This window comes from Brassica rapa, chromosome A05 (genome assembly GCF_000309985.2).
Source record: "Brassica rapa cultivar Chiifu-401-42 chromosome A05, CAAS_Brap_v3.01, whole genome shotgun sequence".
NCBI lineage: Eukaryota > Viridiplantae > Streptophyta > Magnoliopsida > Brassicales > Brassicaceae > Brassica > Brassica rapa.
In genome coordinates, this window is record NC_024799.2 from 6,587,526 (window position 1) to 6,606,777 (window position 19,252).

Genomic DNA, 19,252 nt, shown 5'->3' on the forward strand with positions numbered 1-19,252 from the left:
GTTATAACAAGATACAAATGATTATGAAATTACAGAAGTAGGAAGTCTCATTTAATAAATATTATATATATGTATATTAATATTTTTAAAAATACATTATATACCATATAAAATACATAAGTATTTTAATTTCGAATTTGCATTGAATTTTTTTGATAAACATTTTGAACAATTATTGACAACTTAATATTTAGATTTTAAACTTTGCACTGAATATTTTTAAAATTATAAATTACTAAAAATATTAAAAATCCCATAATTTTTTTATTGTTATCTTTTATTTAAAAAATTTGTTATAAAGAAATACAAACGATCAAAATAATAAGAGTATAAAATATTTTTTAGCAGATGTCAATATTAAAAATGTACTTTATATCTATGTTAATATCATGTAAACTTAATTTTATAACATATAAAATAGAAAAAGTATTTGTCTCGATTAATAAAATTTATTTAAGTATTTGTACCAATTTAGTTACATACGTAATAGTTACTAAATTTTTTATTATTCAATATATATTTATTATTTCATAATATATAAAAAATATATAATACTTCAAAATAATTTATATATAATATTCATCCCGCCCAAGGGGCGGGTCTTAACCTAGTTATTATATATTTTTAATGTTACTCACATATTTAAATATTTGTATAATTATGCCAAATATAATAATTTTATAGTTTTCATGCTGTAAATTAAAATCATCGCATATATATGTTGCTTATTATATATTTGTCCTATTGAATTTGCGTTTGATTACTAAACTAAATTTTTTAATGCATGAAAAAACATATATGAAAACAATTTTTTATTTAATTTATTATAATCATGATCCGTAATTCAAATCGCTAGATTTTTTTAGTAATTTTTTAATGTTTATTAATTTTATATAATAAATTACTGTATATTAAAAAAGTTTAAGATAAGTTAAATTTTTATACATTTATTATATAGTTTACTAATATTAACCTATTCTACCAACATATTATATTTTTAGCATAAATATTTTATATTTATGAAAATAAAATATGTTAACTTATCAATTTAAAATAATTTTATCATATTTTGTTCAATATAACGTTTTTATTTTAAAATGATAGATATTATTATAAAATTGATAAAATAGGATATAATTTTATTCTTTTACTAACATTTCATTACTAATTACAAAATTAGTTGAAAATATATATATTCAATTTATGACAATTAAGATCTTATTATAATCTTTTTCAAGAGATTTGTTAGAATTTTAATTTTTTTTAAAAAAATTAAAAGATATAAAAGATATTATGATTAAAGTAGTTAAAAATATTATATATATTTCCATTAGTGATATACATTTAATAGAAAATTTAAATGATGGTCCAAATAAAAATATCACTCATCAAAAAATCATGATTTTTATTTTATTAGAAAACAAATTTGAAAAAAATAAAATAGAAATAAAATATTTATTTCTAACAAAATCTTTAAAAATTATTTGTAAATTTATTTTTGAAATTAATTAATTTCATTTTATTTAAATTTTCGTTTATAAACCAAAACTATATTCAATTTTAATTTCTTATTATATTTTATGATAATTTAAATTAAACTAACTAATTTTTGAAAGTAAATTTAAAAATATTCTAAGAAGATCTTAAAAAGATTTTGTTACAACATTTTAAATATTTTCATTTGTATTTCAATTAAAAAGATAAAGATATTAAAAGATATAATAATAAATTTATGTAAAATATGATATTCTCTAAGAATGGTCTAAACTAAAAAAATCACACATGAAAAGAAGTCATGACTTCTGTTTTAATATATTAGATATGAATGGTTTAGTGGTAGCTGGATTTTGAAAAACTAAGCAACCAGGGTTCGAAGCAATTCTGTGTGTGATTATGTGGATATGAGACTATATTTTGAATTTTATTTGAATATCTAGAGAGAAGATATATCAATAAATTGTATTTTCTGTTGAAGATTAATCTGGACGCGTCCATAAACTTGAAATATCCCAAATTAATCAAAAAGTTAATGATAGGGGAAAATGTTTCTTCATCTCCTTGTCGTGTTTCAGACATTAAAAAGGTTATAGTCTAAGTTCATGCACGTGAATAGCCATCGGGAAGAATTTTGAGATTTTATTGTTATTAGTTTCTGAATTTCAAAAATCTTAATAGAGTCCATTGTTATTGGTTTAAGAATTTTCAAAATCTATTCAAATTTCTTGTTATTCTAAACGTTTAGTTATTATTGATTCTCTAATTCTAACAAAATCTAGTATTATTGGAAGATGAATTCTATTCATTTTTACTCATAAGACTTAATTTTCAAAATATCATATGTAATCTTGTGATTTTCAAAATCCATGTAATAAAAAACTAGAAAACAAAATAATTATTCTTACCAAATATATATTGCACCTTTAATCCAAATTATATGTCCAAAACTATAATTCATTGCGTTTATATACTTTTACATTTTTAGAATATATAATTATTTTTATAAATAATTATCATTTTGAATATAAATATTAATAATTTTAAAATAGTTGAAAAAAATTTTGAATTTCAAAAAGAAAATTTGAGAGCCAAATCTTGGGTTACGCGAACAAACGTGAGTTTAGAAAATATTTTGAAAAAAAAATCGAAAATTATAAAAATTATTAAAAAGTTCGAATTTGAAAACATATTTCGAATTTATAAAAGAAACTTATTTATTCTCAATTTCTTATTACTTTATTACTTTTATATATATAAAACAAAGGGTAAAATCGTCTTTTACTTTTTCATGAATTTTTTTGGTCATTTTTTTCTTTGAATACTCTCTTTGTGACAAAAACTTTAAAATGGCTATTTAAGAAAAAAAAATCAATTTTGTATGTATCACTATTATTTTCTTTTTAATTTGAAAGAAAAAATAAATAATAATGCTATATGATTTAGAAAATAAATAAATTATATATTTACTTTGCAAAAAGAATGAAAGAAAATAGGTAATACAAATTCATGAAAATATATATTAATCCAAAAAGTTATGATCAAATTTCATAAGTCAATGTATATAAATTTTCACAATCTACATAACTTTTAAAATCTATCAACTCTTAAAATTCACCAACTCTATACAAATTCATCTCCCAATAAATTGCACTCAGTATGATAGTAATATATTGAAGATTTTTTTGATAAACAAAAACGAAACTTGATTAAGCAAAAATTTTTAAAGATAACGGTTTATAGTTATTTTGTCAGTTTTGTAAAAAGAACGAAGCTATTATTAAGTACTCATTCTCTTTCATTATAAGTGTCGTTTTAGGTTTCGGCACACGGATTAAGGAAAAAATTAATTTTGTATATTTCCTATAAAAAAACACTATTACCTATACACCTAACCATATTTTCAACCAATAGAAAAACAAATTTTGCATAAAATTAATAAATTTTGCATTGAAAATCGAAAACAACACTTATTTTGTAACGAAAAAAATTCTCTAAAACGACACTTAATATGAAACGGAGGGAGTAACTTATTATAATGGTTTGTTATATGTTCTCTCTCTTTTATTAAAAGAAAGTGTTTACATCATTTTCAATATTTTATCAAATGTGTCGTTGATGTCATCATTCCTCCTCCATCGCTGGATAGAAAATAGACGGCGAAGAGCAAAAGCAGAGAAGCATCTATAAGTTTTTCGAAGTTCCTCAGCTGTCTGACAAAATAAATCAGCATCATCTCGCATAGGCCACCCTAGCTGAAAGCACCGAACTGACCTATTAAGTTGAAAAAACAAGGAGATTCAATCATGCAGAACTTTAAATGAACATTTAAGAAGATTACAAGATAGTCATATGCATTGTACCAAAAATACTCATTAAAGTCGTCATAGTGTCTCCTCTCAGAATGCTTCAACTTTCCTCCTCTGCTTCTCTTTGCGTCCTACAGTACACGAATATGGTGATGGAAAATAGAGGAAATTACAGGAAAAGAAAACAAAATGGTCAAGACTGAAGAACCAAAGCAAGCAACCTTAGCTACTGTCTTGTCTATAGGAGTCACTACTTTCTGCAGGAAAGCTTCATGTCCACCAGGACCACCACCATATGCCGGCTTTATTCGCTCCCCTGTCATTGGACTAACACTCCCAGCCAGTATCCCGTACAATTCAAAAGCCATCTATACAAATTTAGAAGACGAACTTAGATATAAAAACATCCCCCTAACGTAAATATAAAACATGCATTACTAAGTTCTCGATGTCGCAACTCGTCCTTATATATTACGTTTTCAACTCTCCGGAGTCTACTTATCGATAACTACGTCTATGTAGTAGCCAAGATCACGAAGAATTGAACTCACATGCTCGTCTCTAAATTCAAAATGTAATGTTTCACTTTCAGGCAAACCACATAGAGAGAAACTGAAGAGTGAAGACATACATGGTGATATATATAGCAAAGGCACGCTGGCATGAATCTTAGGTTTGCAGCCTCTCCCCATATTAAAAGATGGAGACATATATATAGCAGTTTCCGCTGCTGAACCTCTTGTTGAATCACCGGCATCCTGCAGAACAATAGAGATGAAAAGGTAAGAAAACCTCAAGGCGTTACATCTCTTTTCTATGTTTTTAAGAAAGAAAAAAATGAATACAAAATATAAGACGTTACAAGGAGAATCCTCACCAGAGGCTGCTTTTCCGACCCAAGTATTTGCACCACTTTTTGTAGGTTTTGAAAAGTTTCTTCATCACTATAGTTACTGCGCGATCATCCAACTAAAGGAAGAAATTGCAAATTAGACCGCTAGTGCAAACAGAGAGAAGTAGACTCATGAATTGCAAACTGTGAGTTGAAGAAGTTGAAAAAGAAAACATACCTTTGGCTGTTGTTCAGGTCTCGGAAACTGTCGAATGTGTACATTAGTAAGTAACAAAAGCAAGTTCTCTCTTTGATTAACAACATTATCTTTCTGTCATTTAAAGGTTTTGATCAGAATCAGCACTCAATCAACAAAACAAACACAGGATATTCACTAGTATCACCTGAAAACCAAACATGGTTTGAAGCCAGTCTAGCATATCTTCATCGAGTTTCTTCTCGTGGCCTGCTGGCCATGGTAGACCCCTCGTGTTACAAAGTGCGGTAACTGTGGCTTGTATCTGTAGAACAGTGTGAAACTGTTTATTTTGTCTGACTCAGAACAGACTAAACATAAATGGATATGCCTATTTGGTTAACCTTAGGAAATCTCGTTATAGCCAGATTTTGACTATCAGGGTCATGGGGAAGATTGTTGTAAGGCACGTCGATTTGGATTTTTTCTTCAACCTTTGTGTGGGCTTCTAGAACCTACCAGCAAAGAAAAAAAGATGAACAGAAACAAGTGAGCCAAGAATGTGGTAACCCTATTAATGAGATATCAATATTTCCTCCATGAAATCATTGCTAAAGACCTGCGTAAGAACAGAAGTACGAGACACAAAACTACCTCATCAGGCACTTCCACATCTTCAGTCTGATTAACAGCCTTCAAGACTTCAAAAAGAACAGAAGAAGTTTGATATTCCTTTCTAAGTTGAGCACTACAAAGCAAAAAACATCTTTGTTTTATGAATGAAAAACACAAATAAAATATAGAGATAAAACACCGATCCGAACAAACAGTTCCATCAAACACAAACCGGTCGTCTTTGTTAGTAGAGTTGACCAAAGCCTGGATGTATCTCTTGTAGTAGTGTTGATAGAAATTTTGCATATCGCGTGCGTCGCTCTGCTGCCTTCCTGCGAGAGTTGTTTCGTTCTCCTGCACAAATTTAAGAAAATAAGGTAAACTGACACTTAATCCCCAATTCCCCATGCAGGATGCAGCAATAGTTTTATGAGCAAGCAACAGTAAGGTAAATGAAGTGATGATACATGTTCTAAGCGCTGAAGAAGAGCAGTCTTGAACTGGGGAACACCACGACCACTTGATGTGGGATCAAGCTTGCATGCCTTCTCAAACGCATAAAACCGACCTACAAAATAGCCCATGATTTTTGTTTACAATATCATTTGAGATGATCAAATCATCAAGGGACTTTTACATTATTTCAACTCACATAAGTAAGCAACACGAGGGTTACTTGCTTCTACTTCATTGGCTACACGGAGGATCGGAGCAATCTCCACAAGTGAAGATGGCACCACTTCACTGTCCAGAGTAACCATTCCTAGTTTACCAGCAGTTTGAGACATCTTCTAAATCCTCAAAAAAATCTGATGAAGACTTCTTCAAGTATAAATAGCTTGTACAGAACTATATGAGCTAAAACAAAAGAGTTAATAAAGGGCTCACGAAGGAGAAAAGACAGAGACTGCCATTAAATAGCGATCAGTAAATTTAAAAAAATACATGGATTGCTTAATTCCAAAGGAACCTGAGATTCACTCCAAATAATAAATTGATATCATGGTAAAAGAAACCTTAAATGCTAGTAAAAAGTTGCGTTTATTAGTTAAAAGAAAAAAAGGTTCCGAACAGACGAAAATAAAGTTAGCATGAGACGTGGAAAGCACGAACTTTATGTCTAAACCTAGTCACCCAAAACCTTGTTTCACAACCATCTTTTTACTTTCCACACACAAGAAAAATCATGTACTCCATCAAGCTAGTAAAAGAAAGAACAAATGTGTAACCTTTGAATGAAAGAGAGAATTGAAGGGCAAAATAAACGAATGGTCAAACTGTGATCAAAGAAGAACATAACGACGTGAAAGATATAGAGAGAAAGACAGACATGCGTCGATGTTTTTATTCTTTTCAATGTATTATTGCGGCATTTTTTTTATATTAACCAATCACAGAATGTCAAAGACATAACCGATCCATGTTCCAATGTCTTACGCCATTGGAGTAATTTCTTTGAGAATAACAAACGTTGTTTATCCTCATCGACTGAACTGAACTGGATTTAATCATGCAGCAATGTAACTATGATGCAAAAAGTGTTTACGACTAAGGTTTATTGTAACCAGTTCTATTTTTATTTTGCTTTGGGTAAGTTTTTTGGTTGTTTAATGAAATAATATTTTCCATTTAAACAATACCCACGAAAGGTATATATATTACTCATGCCAACTAAGAGCATCATCAATCATCAATCATGAGAACAAAGAATTTCTCAACAATAAGTTATTCTCCCTCCATTTCAAAAATATATACATATATACTAGATGATAACCTGCACATGCGCTGAGTGTATTATTTATCCTAATATTTGTTCATTAATTCGATTTAACATTTTGCAACAGTACAATTTTTATCGATTGTAAAATGACGAATATAAATTTCGGTATCTTAAATGTATCATCGTTGTTGAAGAGTTTAACATATTACAACTCATTTTAATTATTTTAAGACTTCATATGCACAAAAGAAAATTATGTTTTATGAATGACACAAATCAAAAAAATCACATAGGCAACTTTTATTGTAAAATGACGAAATGGGAGTACGTTTTCTGGTTTCGATTTGCTTACTATTGACTATCCATAAATGATTTCATTTTCTACTTCTATAAATTTATGCTTTCGTTCTCGTTTATGTTTCACTGATATGAATTTTTTTTTTTTAACTTCTTCTGTGAATTCGATGAATTACATAAGTGTCAATTTAAAAAGATACACATATGTAAAATTAGTTCCACTCCAGATACATATCTAAAAATCAAAATTTTGAAGAAAATCACTGGCAAACTCTATTCACAAGTTAGTGTTCAAATCTAATGTATCAAATTGTTATATAATATAAGTACATACTCGTAATATAAATGTTTGTCTATTGTATATTCACCAGTTTGGTCTAAAAACATCTAATTGTAGAACAACAAAAAATTACTTATTTTATTAACCTACGTTTTTTAGGTTTAGTTATTTAAGAGTATACCGATAAGAAAATATAATGCTTTACCATTCTAGTATATGTAAACTATGTATAAGTAAAAATTGTTTATTTATTAAATGATAAACCAGAAAACTTATAATAAATAGTTCAAATCTCTCATTCTTACAATTATAATAGCTAGATATAGTATTAGGGAGAAACAAATAGTAGACGAATGATCTAATCATTCATTATTCGAACAAACTCAAAAGGAGGTGATTGAAATCTTGTCATGATATTTCATTAAACTTTTTCTAGGAGTAAAAATCAAGACTAAAATACTTAATGAATGAAATATATATATATATATATATATATATGTATATATATAGTGCTTCCAATATTAAAAATCACTTAGATTTGAAAAAGTATATTTTTGGGATTGTCAGGATAAAATAACATATTAGAAACCACCTATTTAAAAATAATTGATATACATAAAAGTATATACGTTAGAGTAAGCACATAAATCAAAACCAATACTTTTTATTTATTTACAATCATGTTTATGGTAAATAAATCAAAACAATTATTTTATTTACTTTATATGGTATATAATTAAACTATAGTGATATTTACATATATATATAGTATATTTTAATATAAATATATATTATTGACACTTCCTACTTATATGATTTTATTAACATTTGATGTAATAAAAATTTAAATCGTTAATCACAAAAATTTTAATGTGAGATTTATCAATTTTAAAATTAACATATTTAAATATTTTGATATAGTATATAATTTAATTTAAATGATATTAATATATATATATAATATGAATATATATTAATGAGACTTCACATTCATACGATTTATGATCATTTGTATCTTGTTTGAACAAAAAAAAGTTAAACCATTAATGAAATATTTTTCAATCTGGGACTTTTACCTTGTTTAGTAATTTAAAGTCAATTTGATAGATATTTTAATAATAAATATAATATATATTTGTATGTACCAACTTATTTTTTTAAAGATTCTAAGAATCATCCTACTGATGACACGTGGCTAAAAAAAACATATTGTAATGCTCCAAGATTAATATATAATGGATTTTACAGTGTTTATACATATTAAAAAGCATTTTATTTTTTTAATTATAAATGATTTGTTTGTAATTAACTATTTTACAAAAAGTTAGCCAATAAAAATTCAATAAACAAAATTAATTTTCCTTTATTATCTAATAAAAATGCATTGAAAATATAAAAATAAAACATTTTGTAAAAAAAAATTCTAAAACATGGATCAATTTGAAACGAATGGAATAATATTTCATGTATTGTCTAATGAAAAAGAGACAAATCATAAATAAGTGTATACAATGTGTTTTGAGTATCAACCAAAATAAATTTCCTCTTTCACTACCTTCAATTTTTTTTTTTCATTTCTTATTATGTGAAAAACTCATCAAGATACCATCTAATACACATGCTCTACAATGATGTCATTTTCTAGAGCAAGGTTCTTTTTCTTATCTTGACTATTAGAGATAACTCAATTTGTATATCACTCGCAGCAATATTTGAAGTATTTTGTGACAGGGGTGGATATCGAACATATTTAAATATTTTGATATAGTATATAATTTAATTTAAATGATATTAATATATATATATAATATGAATATATATTAATGAGACTTCACATTCATACGATTTATGATCATTTGTATCTTGTTTGAACAAAAAAAAGTTAAACCATTAATGAAATATTTTTCAATCTGGGACTTTTACCTTGTTTAGTAATTTAAAGTCAATTTGATAGATATTTTAATAATAAATATAATATATATTTGTATGTACCAACTTATTTTTTTAAAGATTCTAAGAATCATCCTACTGATGACACGTGGCTAAAAAAAACATATTGTAATGCTCCAAGATTAATATATAATGGATTTTACAGTGTTTATACATATTAAAAAGCATTTTATTTTTTTAATTATAAATGATTTGTTTGTAATTAACTATTTTACAAAAAGTTAGCCAATAAAAATTCAATAAACAAAATTAATTTTCCTTTATTATCTAATAAAAATGCATTGAAAATATAAAAATAAAACATTTTGTAAAAAAAAATTCTAAAACATGGATCAATTTGAAACGAATGGAATAATATTTCATGTATTGTCTAATGAAAAAGAGACAAATCATAAATAAGTGTATACAATGTGTTTTGAGTATCAACCAAAATAAATTTCCTCTTTCACTACCTTCAATTTTTTTTTTTCATTTCTTATTATGTGAAAAACTCATCAAGATACCATCTAATACACATGCTCTACAATGATGTCATTTTCTAGAGCAAGGTTCTTTTTCTTATCTTGACTATTAGAGATAACTCAATTTGTATATCACTCGCAGCAATATTTGAAGTATTTTGTGACAGGGGTGGATATCGAACAAATATCTGGAATTTTGGTAATATCCGTGATCATTTCTGCTTAGATCAGCAATTTTTTTTTATAGATATTCGTTGTCCATATATCCCAAAAATCTATAATTTTTATCGGATGTTTGATCAAATCCGTAAAACTGAATAATTTCCTTTTTTAATAAAATATTTATAAAATAATAATATTTCATTAAAAACACAAAATTATTTTTAAATTTTTTAATAACTAGATAATCAGTTGAGAGTATAAAATATAACAATTGTTAAATATATATTATGTATATATATATATTAGAGTACACAAGACAAGCCCAAAACAATACCAACAAGCTCATTTCTATGTTATAAACCCATGTGTGTTAGGGTTCATTTGCAAGTGAGTTAGTAGTATAAATAGAATTGCAATATGGTGAGAAATGTAACCTTGCTGCCGTGAAAGGCAGCCCCTCTTATCCTTAATGAAATACCAATTTAATTCTTGTGTTCTCGGTGACAAAGCTAAAGCATTTTCCTTCCTTTACTTCTCTGTATAATAAAGCTCCTTGAGATATTTCTAGTTTATATTCAATAATAAAGTCCTTAAACACACAAATCCATCTTGTTCTTGAAATGCTATCAATATACACATATGTATATTCAGATCGAATATCTGTTAAAAATGTATTACTATTTTTTTTGCTTCGTCTTTAATGAAAATATAAAATGTAGTTCATAAAATTAGGCATTTCTAAATTTTTCTGATCGAATGGAAACATATAACAAACTAAATCAAATTGTATAGATATTTGTCCATCCTTATTTTATGGGGGATCACTCATTGCTATTAAAAAGATGAGTCATTTAGGTGTATAACCATAAAAGGGGTGGTAATTAAGTATCTGACCATGTTGTTTTGGCAAATTATAAGAAAGGTGAATATTCCATTTATACCCCTACACTTAGGTCAATAGTATTAGCTGACATTCTCTGTGCTCATGTGCTAAACCTATGCTCCCCTATTGACTACTAGAGAGTGACCTACTACACGCAAGTAATGATGTCTGAGATTTTGTTATATTCTATATGGTTCTTCATCGGGAACTCAAAACGTTTCAATTGGTTATCGACATACTAAAAAAAAAATATAGCTGGGGTGGTCATCTTTAAACGAAAATGGCGTCGTCTCCCATAGTTGACATCGGAGATAACGTAAATCGAAATAATATGGGGTCGTTACCGGAAATGATGTTTGCTGCCGGAGAAGAGCCCGTCGGAGTCAGGGTTCTGACCTACCAATCATCTCGAGCGATAAAAAAAATAATCAAAGGGCTTGATGAAGAAGAAATACTCTCTATACGGGCATCGTCTTTTGGGAAGATAATCGACATTGTAGATAAGCCATCGTTTTCGGGAAGATTCGCGAGGTACATGATGTCAAGGCAGCTGAAGGTAAAGAAGAAGCACGAGGTGTGGTTTAGGTTTGCCGGACAGCCAATTAGGTTCTCGCTGAGGGAGTTTGCTATAGTAACTGGGCTTCCATGTGGTACATTTCCACCTAAATCGAAGATGAAGATTAAAGAGACTATTACCGAGAAGCCATACTGGCCTTCGTTGTATGGGAAAGTGGAGGTTGTGACTGTAGCTTCCGTAATCAAGATGCTCCGCCGAAGAACAGTAAGGGATAGAGAAACCCGGATTAAGTTTGCATGTCTGGCTATTCTCTCTTCTGTCCTGCTGCCCACAAGCCTGAATACGAAGATCTCCAGAGAGCATGCTGAGGCCATTGAGGATCTGGATGACTTCTATTCATTCCCGTGGGGGAGATTGGCGTACGAGATGCTGATGAATAGTATAAAAGAAAGAGATGAGATCTCACTGTCGCAAAATACTATTGCCGTGAAGGGCTTCGTTCTAGCTCTTCAGCTAGTACTGGTAGAAGCTGTACCCTCTTTAACAGAAGTAGTCCAAGAAACATGTTCTTCTTCAGAATCAGAAAGCGCGGACGATGTTGAGGAAGGGTCTGAAAGGTCATCAAAAAAGCAAACGCTAAGCCCTGCTCACGCCCGTAACCTCGACAAGAAAACTGAGGTTGTGTAATAAACAATTCTTATCCAAGAACAATCGAAAATATATATAAAGTGTGATTATTATGTTCGTAAATGAGAGTAACGTGTGTTTCTCAGCTGGTGGTTTATGTTGCATTGCAGGTGTATGTGAAGAGCATAATTGATGAAGATCCAAGCCGACCATTGGATGAGAGTACGCTCGGGTGGTCTGATGATGTGGAAGATGTTGGGGTTGACAATCTAGTGAAGCTTATAAATGAAGGCTATAAGTTTAGTGCCTCTATGTTTAAAGGTGGAGCCACAAAGTCTGATGTGGAGAGGATGAGAGAGGATGCAAAAGTACGAGGTAAAGAGAAGAAAAGTAGCAAAGCACCAGTGAAACCAACCGGTGTAGATGGAGGAAATTGTGAAGTTGCTGCTGTTTTGATGGATATGATAAAGCCAGATCTGGATAGGATTGATGGGAATGTGTCATCTACAATGAGAGCCGTTGATGATATGATCACAAAGATAGGAGTGTGGCATGGGGCCATAAAAACAGAGGTGGGAGAATGGATGGGAAAAATAAAAGAGGATATTCAGGGGCAGATTAGCTTGGCTCTTAAAGAAGCAGTTGGACCATCAACACATCCTCCAGGAGTTCCTATAGTCACACCAACTGCCCCGATAAATCCAGTAGGTGGAGGAAGTGTAGAGGAAGCATTTTATCGGGATACCATCCGAAACATTATGGGGAGCATCGAACAGTACAGGACGCCTCCGCGCCAGAACATCCAGGTTCAGGTGAGTATGAAACTAACTAATTTACTAATAATGTAGTTCCCGGGTATTGAGTTAATAGATTATTTGAAACACATAATTAGGAGGTCGGCGTTGTTGATGGACGTCAAGACGTTGGAGCCGAGGCCAGCGTCCCTATTGTTCCACATAACGACGGGACTGCTCTATTAGCATCGAGCCACACTCATATGAGGAAGGATGGAGTCGATGAGATAAAGGTCAGTTTGTAAACTCATGGTGTCTTACTACATATAGGAGATGGTGATTGAGAATGAATTTGTAAATAGAAGATGACATAATTATGGTTACTAGGTAACCGACAATGCGACAAAGGAACAAGCACCTGCCACTCCTAATTTTTCACTCGGTCTCACTCAGCAGGAGAATAGTCCTTGTAATGAGCAGTTTGGGACAGTAAGGCTAGCTGCAGATCTAAATATTGCGCATGACGAAGGGAAGGAGGATGTGGAGGCAAATAACGTGTGTAGGAAAAGCAAGAGACAAAAAATATTTCCCACCAATTTGATGGCCGATTACGAATGTGGGCATAACATAGTGGGTCCTGGTCGTAAAGCCCCTGTGTTGCTGTTTGTGTCGTCAAACAGTGAAGATACTCTAACAAAGTACCAGAAATTAGGGGAGAAGCTTCTGAGCTCATTGTAAGTAAATCACAAGCGGTCCATAAATAGCCGTATTTTTTTTATAAGTAAAACCTTCTAGAATATGTAAATCCAGAATCAAATATAAGGATAAAGACGTTGTTAAAATAACCGGATCAGACATTAGTTATGTGTATCCAGCTTCTGTAGTATACAACCGGATTTAAAGGGAGGTTTTAACGCAATGCTTGGTTTTGTAGTGTTATCAATGTGGCCGGACTATCCGTGTCGGATAAGGACATTAAGGACATCGCTGAAAGATCCCGTCCTCTCACCGCAAAGGTTGTCGATCTACTCACCTGTATACTCCGTACAGTTCAAGACAAACATCTAATCAGTGAAAGGAGTACAAGAGATGAGTTCTTTGATACCAAATTTGCTGGATCTCTGGCAAGAAATTACTCCAAGTTCGCCAAGTGCAAGAACAAAGAAGGTCACGTGTTCCCAAAAGGTACATTGGATTTTCTATACAATATAAAGGATTCAATATGTATGATACGTCGGTTTTACCTGCCATTCAACTTTGACAAAAAACACTGGGTGGGAGTTTGTATTGACTGCGAGAAGTGGAAAATATATGTCCTCGATTGCAACACGTCGATTAAGAGTGACAAGGATATTGTGAAAGACCTTACACCCATAGCGGAGGCTTTTCCGTATCTGCTCAAACAGGCGTGTGGGTCGGCCTACGAGGAGAATTTAGATCCAATGGTTATTGAGAGGGTAAAAGGAGTAGGACAAAACATGGAAGAAAGCGTCTCCGGAATTACTGCAATGGTGCTAATGTGGAATCATTCAATTGGAGGGTTGGAGGGTTGCCGATCAGTCAATGCTGATCATGTAATCTTAGAAGCAAAGGGGGCAGCTGTAATGGCATATGAGCTCCATGAGGAGCTGAAGTGATAAGATCAGTTAATGTGTAAGCTTGTTTAATTGCCTCGTATTTTGAATTAAGTTTGGATTTTTAGTGTGTTTTCGGTTAATGTGTATCTCTGACTTGATGAATACTTGGTTTATGTATGAAAATTGATGCATGTTATCGTGGTTTATGTATGCCTATTTAGTGTGTTGTGTTCAATAATGATTATTAGAGTTTGTGTACCAGAATGTGATCCGGATTTCTCAGGTTATATTCTGATTAATAATACATTAAATCCTTTAAAAAATTACAAGGACTGGATTTAGTAGGCATGTATGATCTCTATGATCCGGATTTCGTTGCTAAATGACTCTTTTCAGACTAGGGATGGTTCAAGCCTTAGGTGATATTAGTTGATCGAAGTGTGAAGTTAAGTGATTATATATAAATAATGATCAAAAATGGTGATATTTATAGTTGATATATGTGATTGTATGAAGAGTAGAACCGTATTTGGTAGGTTGAGTTCTGATTAAAAATGAATTAAATGCTAAATGAGTCTACCTTCTAAAAATTATGAAAAGGACTGGGTCATTTGTTAACCATGAATTGAAATCTGTGAATAGCAAACTAATACTTGTCGAAATTAATTAGATTTAAGTAAATTGAACTCTGGATATAAAGGTTATACACCTAAATTACTCTTTCCCACGTATTGAGTGTTTTTTGTCATAACCAAATAAAAAATGTATTCGATCAACCATACTCCTTGAATAACTGGATTGCAATAAAATAACCGGAGTACCATCAAAGGATATATTTTGGTAGAACCAGATATGATACGTAAATATATTTACAACATCCGGATTTGTGACCTTGAAATTTAAAACATTTGGATTTCGATAGTTTGTGTGGGTGTAATATGAGTGTTATATCGTGATTAAGTTAACATAACATTCATCGAAGAAGAAGCTATGGGAAAATGGATCTTTATTTATAATATAGTCTCGGGTAATAATACAATCCTGCCACTACCATAACTGGTTATTATATTTCACATAAATGATTAGGAATCATAATCCTAATGCTGCCCAGCAACAGCTGCCACCGATCTTGCCTTACACCTTCATCATCCGAGTCGACCATCTTTCCCATAAACATACTTCGAAATAACTTATATTGGCATCTTGCAAGTAGCCTTGTTGTGACCACTTGCCTTACAGCGGCTGCATATGTGTTTCTTCCTCTGTGGCTTCATCTGCAATAAACAGTTATAGTTATGTAAGAGTTGTACAAGTTATTTAGAAGGGAATGATAATTGGAAGTCTTACCCTGATTTCTCCACGAGAGAGGATTCTGGATTTCCTTGGACGACCAGGAGGGCGTCTAGTAGTTGGCGGAATTAACTCGACATTAGCATCAGTAACAACATCATCAGTATGGATCTCGAGAGGCACTGGAGGGGGAGCTGAATCCGTAACCGGTAGTATGTCCATATCATAAGCAACCAGTAGATTCTCTAGAGTGTAAAAATGAGAGACAAGGCTTTCAACTCTAACTTTACCAAAAACAGCTGCAGCAATCGCATGGGAACAAAGAATCAGTCTGGAACTCGTTGCAGCTACATGTCTTTTTAACTAGGTTGACATGGAAGACAATTCCTTCCTTATCACTCACTTGATACTCAGACCGGTTCACATTTGTCACGCCATATCCACCCCCGAGGTCAAAATTAGCAGCTACTATCTCTGCAACACGCGGAGTAAGGGTGTCGAATGAAATGCAAGTTGTAGCTCTTCTAGTAGCGAACCACTGCATTAGCTTGTCTCTGATAAATTCAACGAGTGGTTTGATAGGGAACTCGTGAGCTTCGCGTAGGACAGCGTTCCATGATTCAGCAAAATTGCTGGTCATGATGTTGTATCTCTGACCTTTGAAGTGGGAACGCGACCAGTGCTCAAATCCAATGCCGATTAGGTAGTCTGCGCAGGAAGGATTTATCTTCTTGATCTCGTTGAATATGCGGTAAAAATCTGAAACCTTGTAAGCCCTAGCCGCTTTTCCAACCATGTAACCTAGGTGTTTGTTCTTGAAATGAGTCTTTATGTTTCTTTGCAGATGCAACACACAGGCGCAATGCCTAGCAAGCGGATAGACCTACAGAACAAAGAGTTTGGAAAACATAAATCACATGAATACGTGGAAGGATCATATCCAGTAAATACAAATTATAATACATACTTTAAAACCGGTTTTATGTGGTTACATATCCATATTTAGAAACCGGTTTTTGTGGTTACATGTCCATACTTTAAAACCGGTTTTATGTGGTTACATATCCATATTTAAAAGCCGGTTTATGTGGTCACATATCTGGTTAGTGGAATGTGGGTTATCCAGTTACATATATATAATACATCAACTTTTGTCAATGCAAGGATTACTAATATTGAAACAGGATATTACGACATGAAACATAGATGAGATCACGAACCTTCGCTATTGCGTAATAAATCGAAGAGTGGCAATCCGAGACAAATACCAAATCCTCAGACTGTGGTACGACCTTCAATAAGTTTTCAAGGAACCACTCCCATGCCTTGTCGTTCTCGCCATCGACGATTGCAATAGCTAATGGATAAACTTGGTAGTTTCCATCTTGAGCGGCAAGCGGACAAAAGGCATCCAGCGTATTTTCCCCGGAGATGTGATCCGTCAACGATTACAACTTTCCTTAGATACCTATACCCTACAATGCATGCTCCAATCGAAATGAACAAGTACTTGAATCTTTGGCCAACTCCATCCTCAAATTCCGTATGTAAAGCTGTCTTCGTCCCTGGATTTGCTTGAACCAATTGCTTAAGATAGTCTGGAATCAGGTTGAAAGAAGCGCCAGAAGATCCTTTAGCAAAGTCCAGAGCAATTTGTCTAGATCTCCAAGCTTTCCAATATGAAATACGGACATTGTGGTCACCTTGCATGACCTGTCTTATTTCTCCAGGGAGGTCCAGCGCCACTACCGCCAAACCTGGCTTTCATCATCTCCCCAATGACCGAATGTGTAGCTTGGCTTTGATACCCTACACGTATCACGTGTTTAGACAGTTTGTAATTTACTGTTTTTTGGATAATATGAAATTGTGGTAGTAAGGATAAGCGGTTGTGTAATACCAGCACGTGAATCAACAGAACACGTGTGTTGCAAGTCAACTCTTCGAATTTCATACGAAGTTACAATTTTCATCCTTTTGGCGTAAACACGCCAGTTACAAGTGCTACTAAAGCATCGGAAGACCATCCCATTTGGAGAAGACCTTGAGTTACGAAACCGAAATTTATTTTTGATCGCATACATGGCCATGTGGTGTTTGAACTCTTCCCTGCTTTTGAAAATCATGCCGACGTATACAATGTCGTCTATTGGTTGCTTTGATCCTACAAATTTTCCATAACTGATGTTGATTAAAAATCAGTAGATGTTTGTAAATAAATCTAATTGACACTCTTGTGGTTTGACTATGGTTTAATGATGTTCTAACATAGATTGCATTACGTAAAATGAAGACATGAAAAAGGTACAACATTGCTATCCGGTTTAAAAGAGATCAATCCGGCTATGAAAGGAGACATATTGAAACAAAATCCGGATTTACTCCGCCGCAAATATGAAAAGTAAACAAGCAAACATAGATATAAGACCCTAGCTTCGTCATAATAAAACATGCAATTAGCTCCAAATCTATTGAGTCGGACCAAACCCACCATCATTCTCGTCGGTGTCAGAGGATGAGTCCCCTAAGTTGACGTAACTACTCCCCGATCCATTTTTGTTATCAGTATCGAGACCCAAACGCAGATCAAGTGAAGGACCACTGCCACTCCCACTTCCTTGCATGAAAGACTGAAGCAGGTTTCTTTTTGGTAGAGCGGGCGCATTGGACGTGCCACCTGTGGGAAAAATATTGAATGATCCGGAACATTAATGCGTAATTATATATTGGAAAAATAGGATTTATTGGAAATGAGCAAACTACCTTGTTCAAATGTTCCTCCACCAACAGGTCGATGAGGTGAGTGAACCGGAATCCCTAACAGCGGGGGCGTCCTGATATGAGTGATATCAGCAATGAGTCCATCAGACGAGCCAGTTTGTGAACCGGAGCTGTCTCCATCGCTAAGAAGCGTAACGGTTGCTCTAGCTGTCATCTGACATGGTTTAGCGGGCTGGGGTAGTGATAAAAGACCTTGTGTTGGTCTCGGCTGGGGGGGGAGGAGGAATTGGGTCATCATGCATACCATCCCAGAAGTCATCGTCGTCATCCCTCGTTTCACCCCACGCATTTGGTAGACGTGGGACACCCCTTCCTCTCTCGATGTCTAGACTGGCACCTCTAAATATATCAGAGGAATGGTCTGGAGAGATTGGGTTTAATGGCTGAGAAGCAAAACTCGGATGTTGAGTTTCGGTCACTACGTTACAAAGTATAAGGAAAAAAAGAATCGTTAGTTACATTGAATGTGATAATCTGGATATTGTATAATAATTTGATTACAGAAGACCAAATGTGGATATTTGTTA

At 32.4% G+C, this 19,252-nt stretch overlaps 3 protein-coding genes across 4 annotated transcripts; 1 reads left to right on the top strand and 2 right to left on the bottom strand.

Annotated features, from left to right (window-relative positions):
- Nucleotides 1-3,405: 3,405 nt before the first annotated feature.
- On the bottom strand, nucleotides 3,406-8,332 carry LOC117134087 (callose synthase 2). Of its 2 annotated transcripts, XM_033291759.1 has the most exons (13): nucleotides 6,292-8,332; nucleotides 6,099-6,244; nucleotides 5,914-6,014; nucleotides 5,679-5,800; nucleotides 5,486-5,579; nucleotides 5,236-5,346; nucleotides 5,040-5,156; nucleotides 4,874-4,966; nucleotides 4,681-4,772; nucleotides 4,435-4,561; nucleotides 4,025-4,171; nucleotides 3,858-3,934; nucleotides 3,406-3,768 (listed from the first exon to the last, which is right to left on the bottom strand). In XM_033291759.1, the coding sequence occupies exons 2-13, from the start codon at nucleotides 6,232-6,234 to the stop codon at nucleotides 3,576-3,578; spliced, it is 1,410 nt and encodes a 469-aa protein (XP_033147650.1). In that variant the 5' UTR covers nucleotides 6,235-6,244; nucleotides 6,292-8,332; the 3' UTR covers nucleotides 3,406-3,575. The 2 variants fall into 2 exon arrangements, with proteins under 2 accessions (XP_033147650.1, XP_033147649.1); XM_033291758.1 differs by having other exon boundaries at nucleotides 6,099-8,330.
- A 3,147-nt stretch (nucleotides 8,333-11,479) lies between these two features.
- Nucleotides 11,480-14,714, top strand: LOC103867847. Its single transcript, XM_009145933.2, has 5 exons — nucleotides 11,480-12,394; nucleotides 12,514-13,155; nucleotides 13,236-13,370; nucleotides 13,465-13,811; nucleotides 14,012-14,714. The coding sequence occupies exons 1-5, from the start codon at nucleotides 11,480-11,482 to the stop codon at nucleotides 14,712-14,714; spliced, it is 2,742 nt and encodes a 913-aa protein (XP_009144181.2).
- Nucleotides 14,715-15,844: 1,130 nt separating this feature from the next.
- On the bottom strand, nucleotides 15,845-18,879 carry LOC103867846. The gene is made up of 9 exons (XM_009145932.2): nucleotides 18,708-18,879; nucleotides 18,436-18,621; nucleotides 17,845-18,108; nucleotides 17,658-17,753; nucleotides 17,397-17,614; nucleotides 17,165-17,236; nucleotides 16,296-16,827; nucleotides 16,002-16,243; nucleotides 15,845-15,928 (listed from the first exon to the last, which is right to left on the bottom strand). Exons 1-9 carry the CDS (start codon nucleotides 18,877-18,879, stop codon nucleotides 15,845-15,847), a joined length of 1,866 nt encoding a protein of 621 aa, XP_009144180.2.
- Nucleotides 18,880-19,252: the final 373 nt, after the last annotated feature.

What these genes read in the sequence shown, in the direction of transcription:
- LOC103867846 (XM_009145932.2), bottom strand. Translation starts at nt 18,879, where the DNA reads ATGACAGCTAGAGCAACCGTTACGCTTCTTAGCGATGGAGACAGCTCC. An exon ending in ATAGGTATCTAAGGAAAGTT is followed by an intron (nt 17,237 to 17,396) that starts GTAATCGTTGAC and finishes AACTTATTGAAG; the next exon opens with GTCGTACCACAGTCTGAGGA. An exon ending in TTTATTACGCAATAGCGAAG is followed by an intron (nt 16,828 to 17,164) that starts GTTCGTGATCTC and finishes TTTGTTCTGTAG; the next exon opens with GTCTATCCGCTTGCTAGGCA.
- LOC117134087 (XM_033291759.1), bottom strand. Translation starts at nt 6,234, where the DNA reads ATGTCTCAAACTGCTGGTAAACTAGGAATGGTTACTCTGGACAGTGAA. An exon ending in TCTACTAACAAAGACGACCG is followed by an intron (nt 5,580 to 5,678) that starts GTTTGTGTTTGA and finishes TTTGCTTTGTAG; the next exon opens with TGCTCAACTTAGAAAGGAAT. An exon ending in TTTGCTATATATATCACCAT is followed by an intron (nt 4,172 to 4,434) that starts GTATGTCTTCAC and finishes AAATTTGTATAG; the next exon opens with ATGGCTTTTGAATTGTACGG.
- LOC103867847 (XM_009145933.2), top strand. Translation starts at nt 11,480, where the DNA reads ATGGCGTCGTCTCCCATAGTTGACATCGGAGATAACGTAAATCGAAAT. An exon ending in GCCAGAACATCCAGGTTCAG is followed by an intron (nt 13,156 to 13,235) that starts GTGAGTATGAAA and finishes ACACATAATTAG; the next exon opens with GAGGTCGGCGTTGTTGATGG. An exon ending in ATGGAGTCGATGAGATAAAG is followed by an intron (nt 13,371 to 13,464) that starts GTCAGTTTGTAA and finishes TATGGTTACTAG; the next exon opens with GTAACCGACAATGCGACAAA.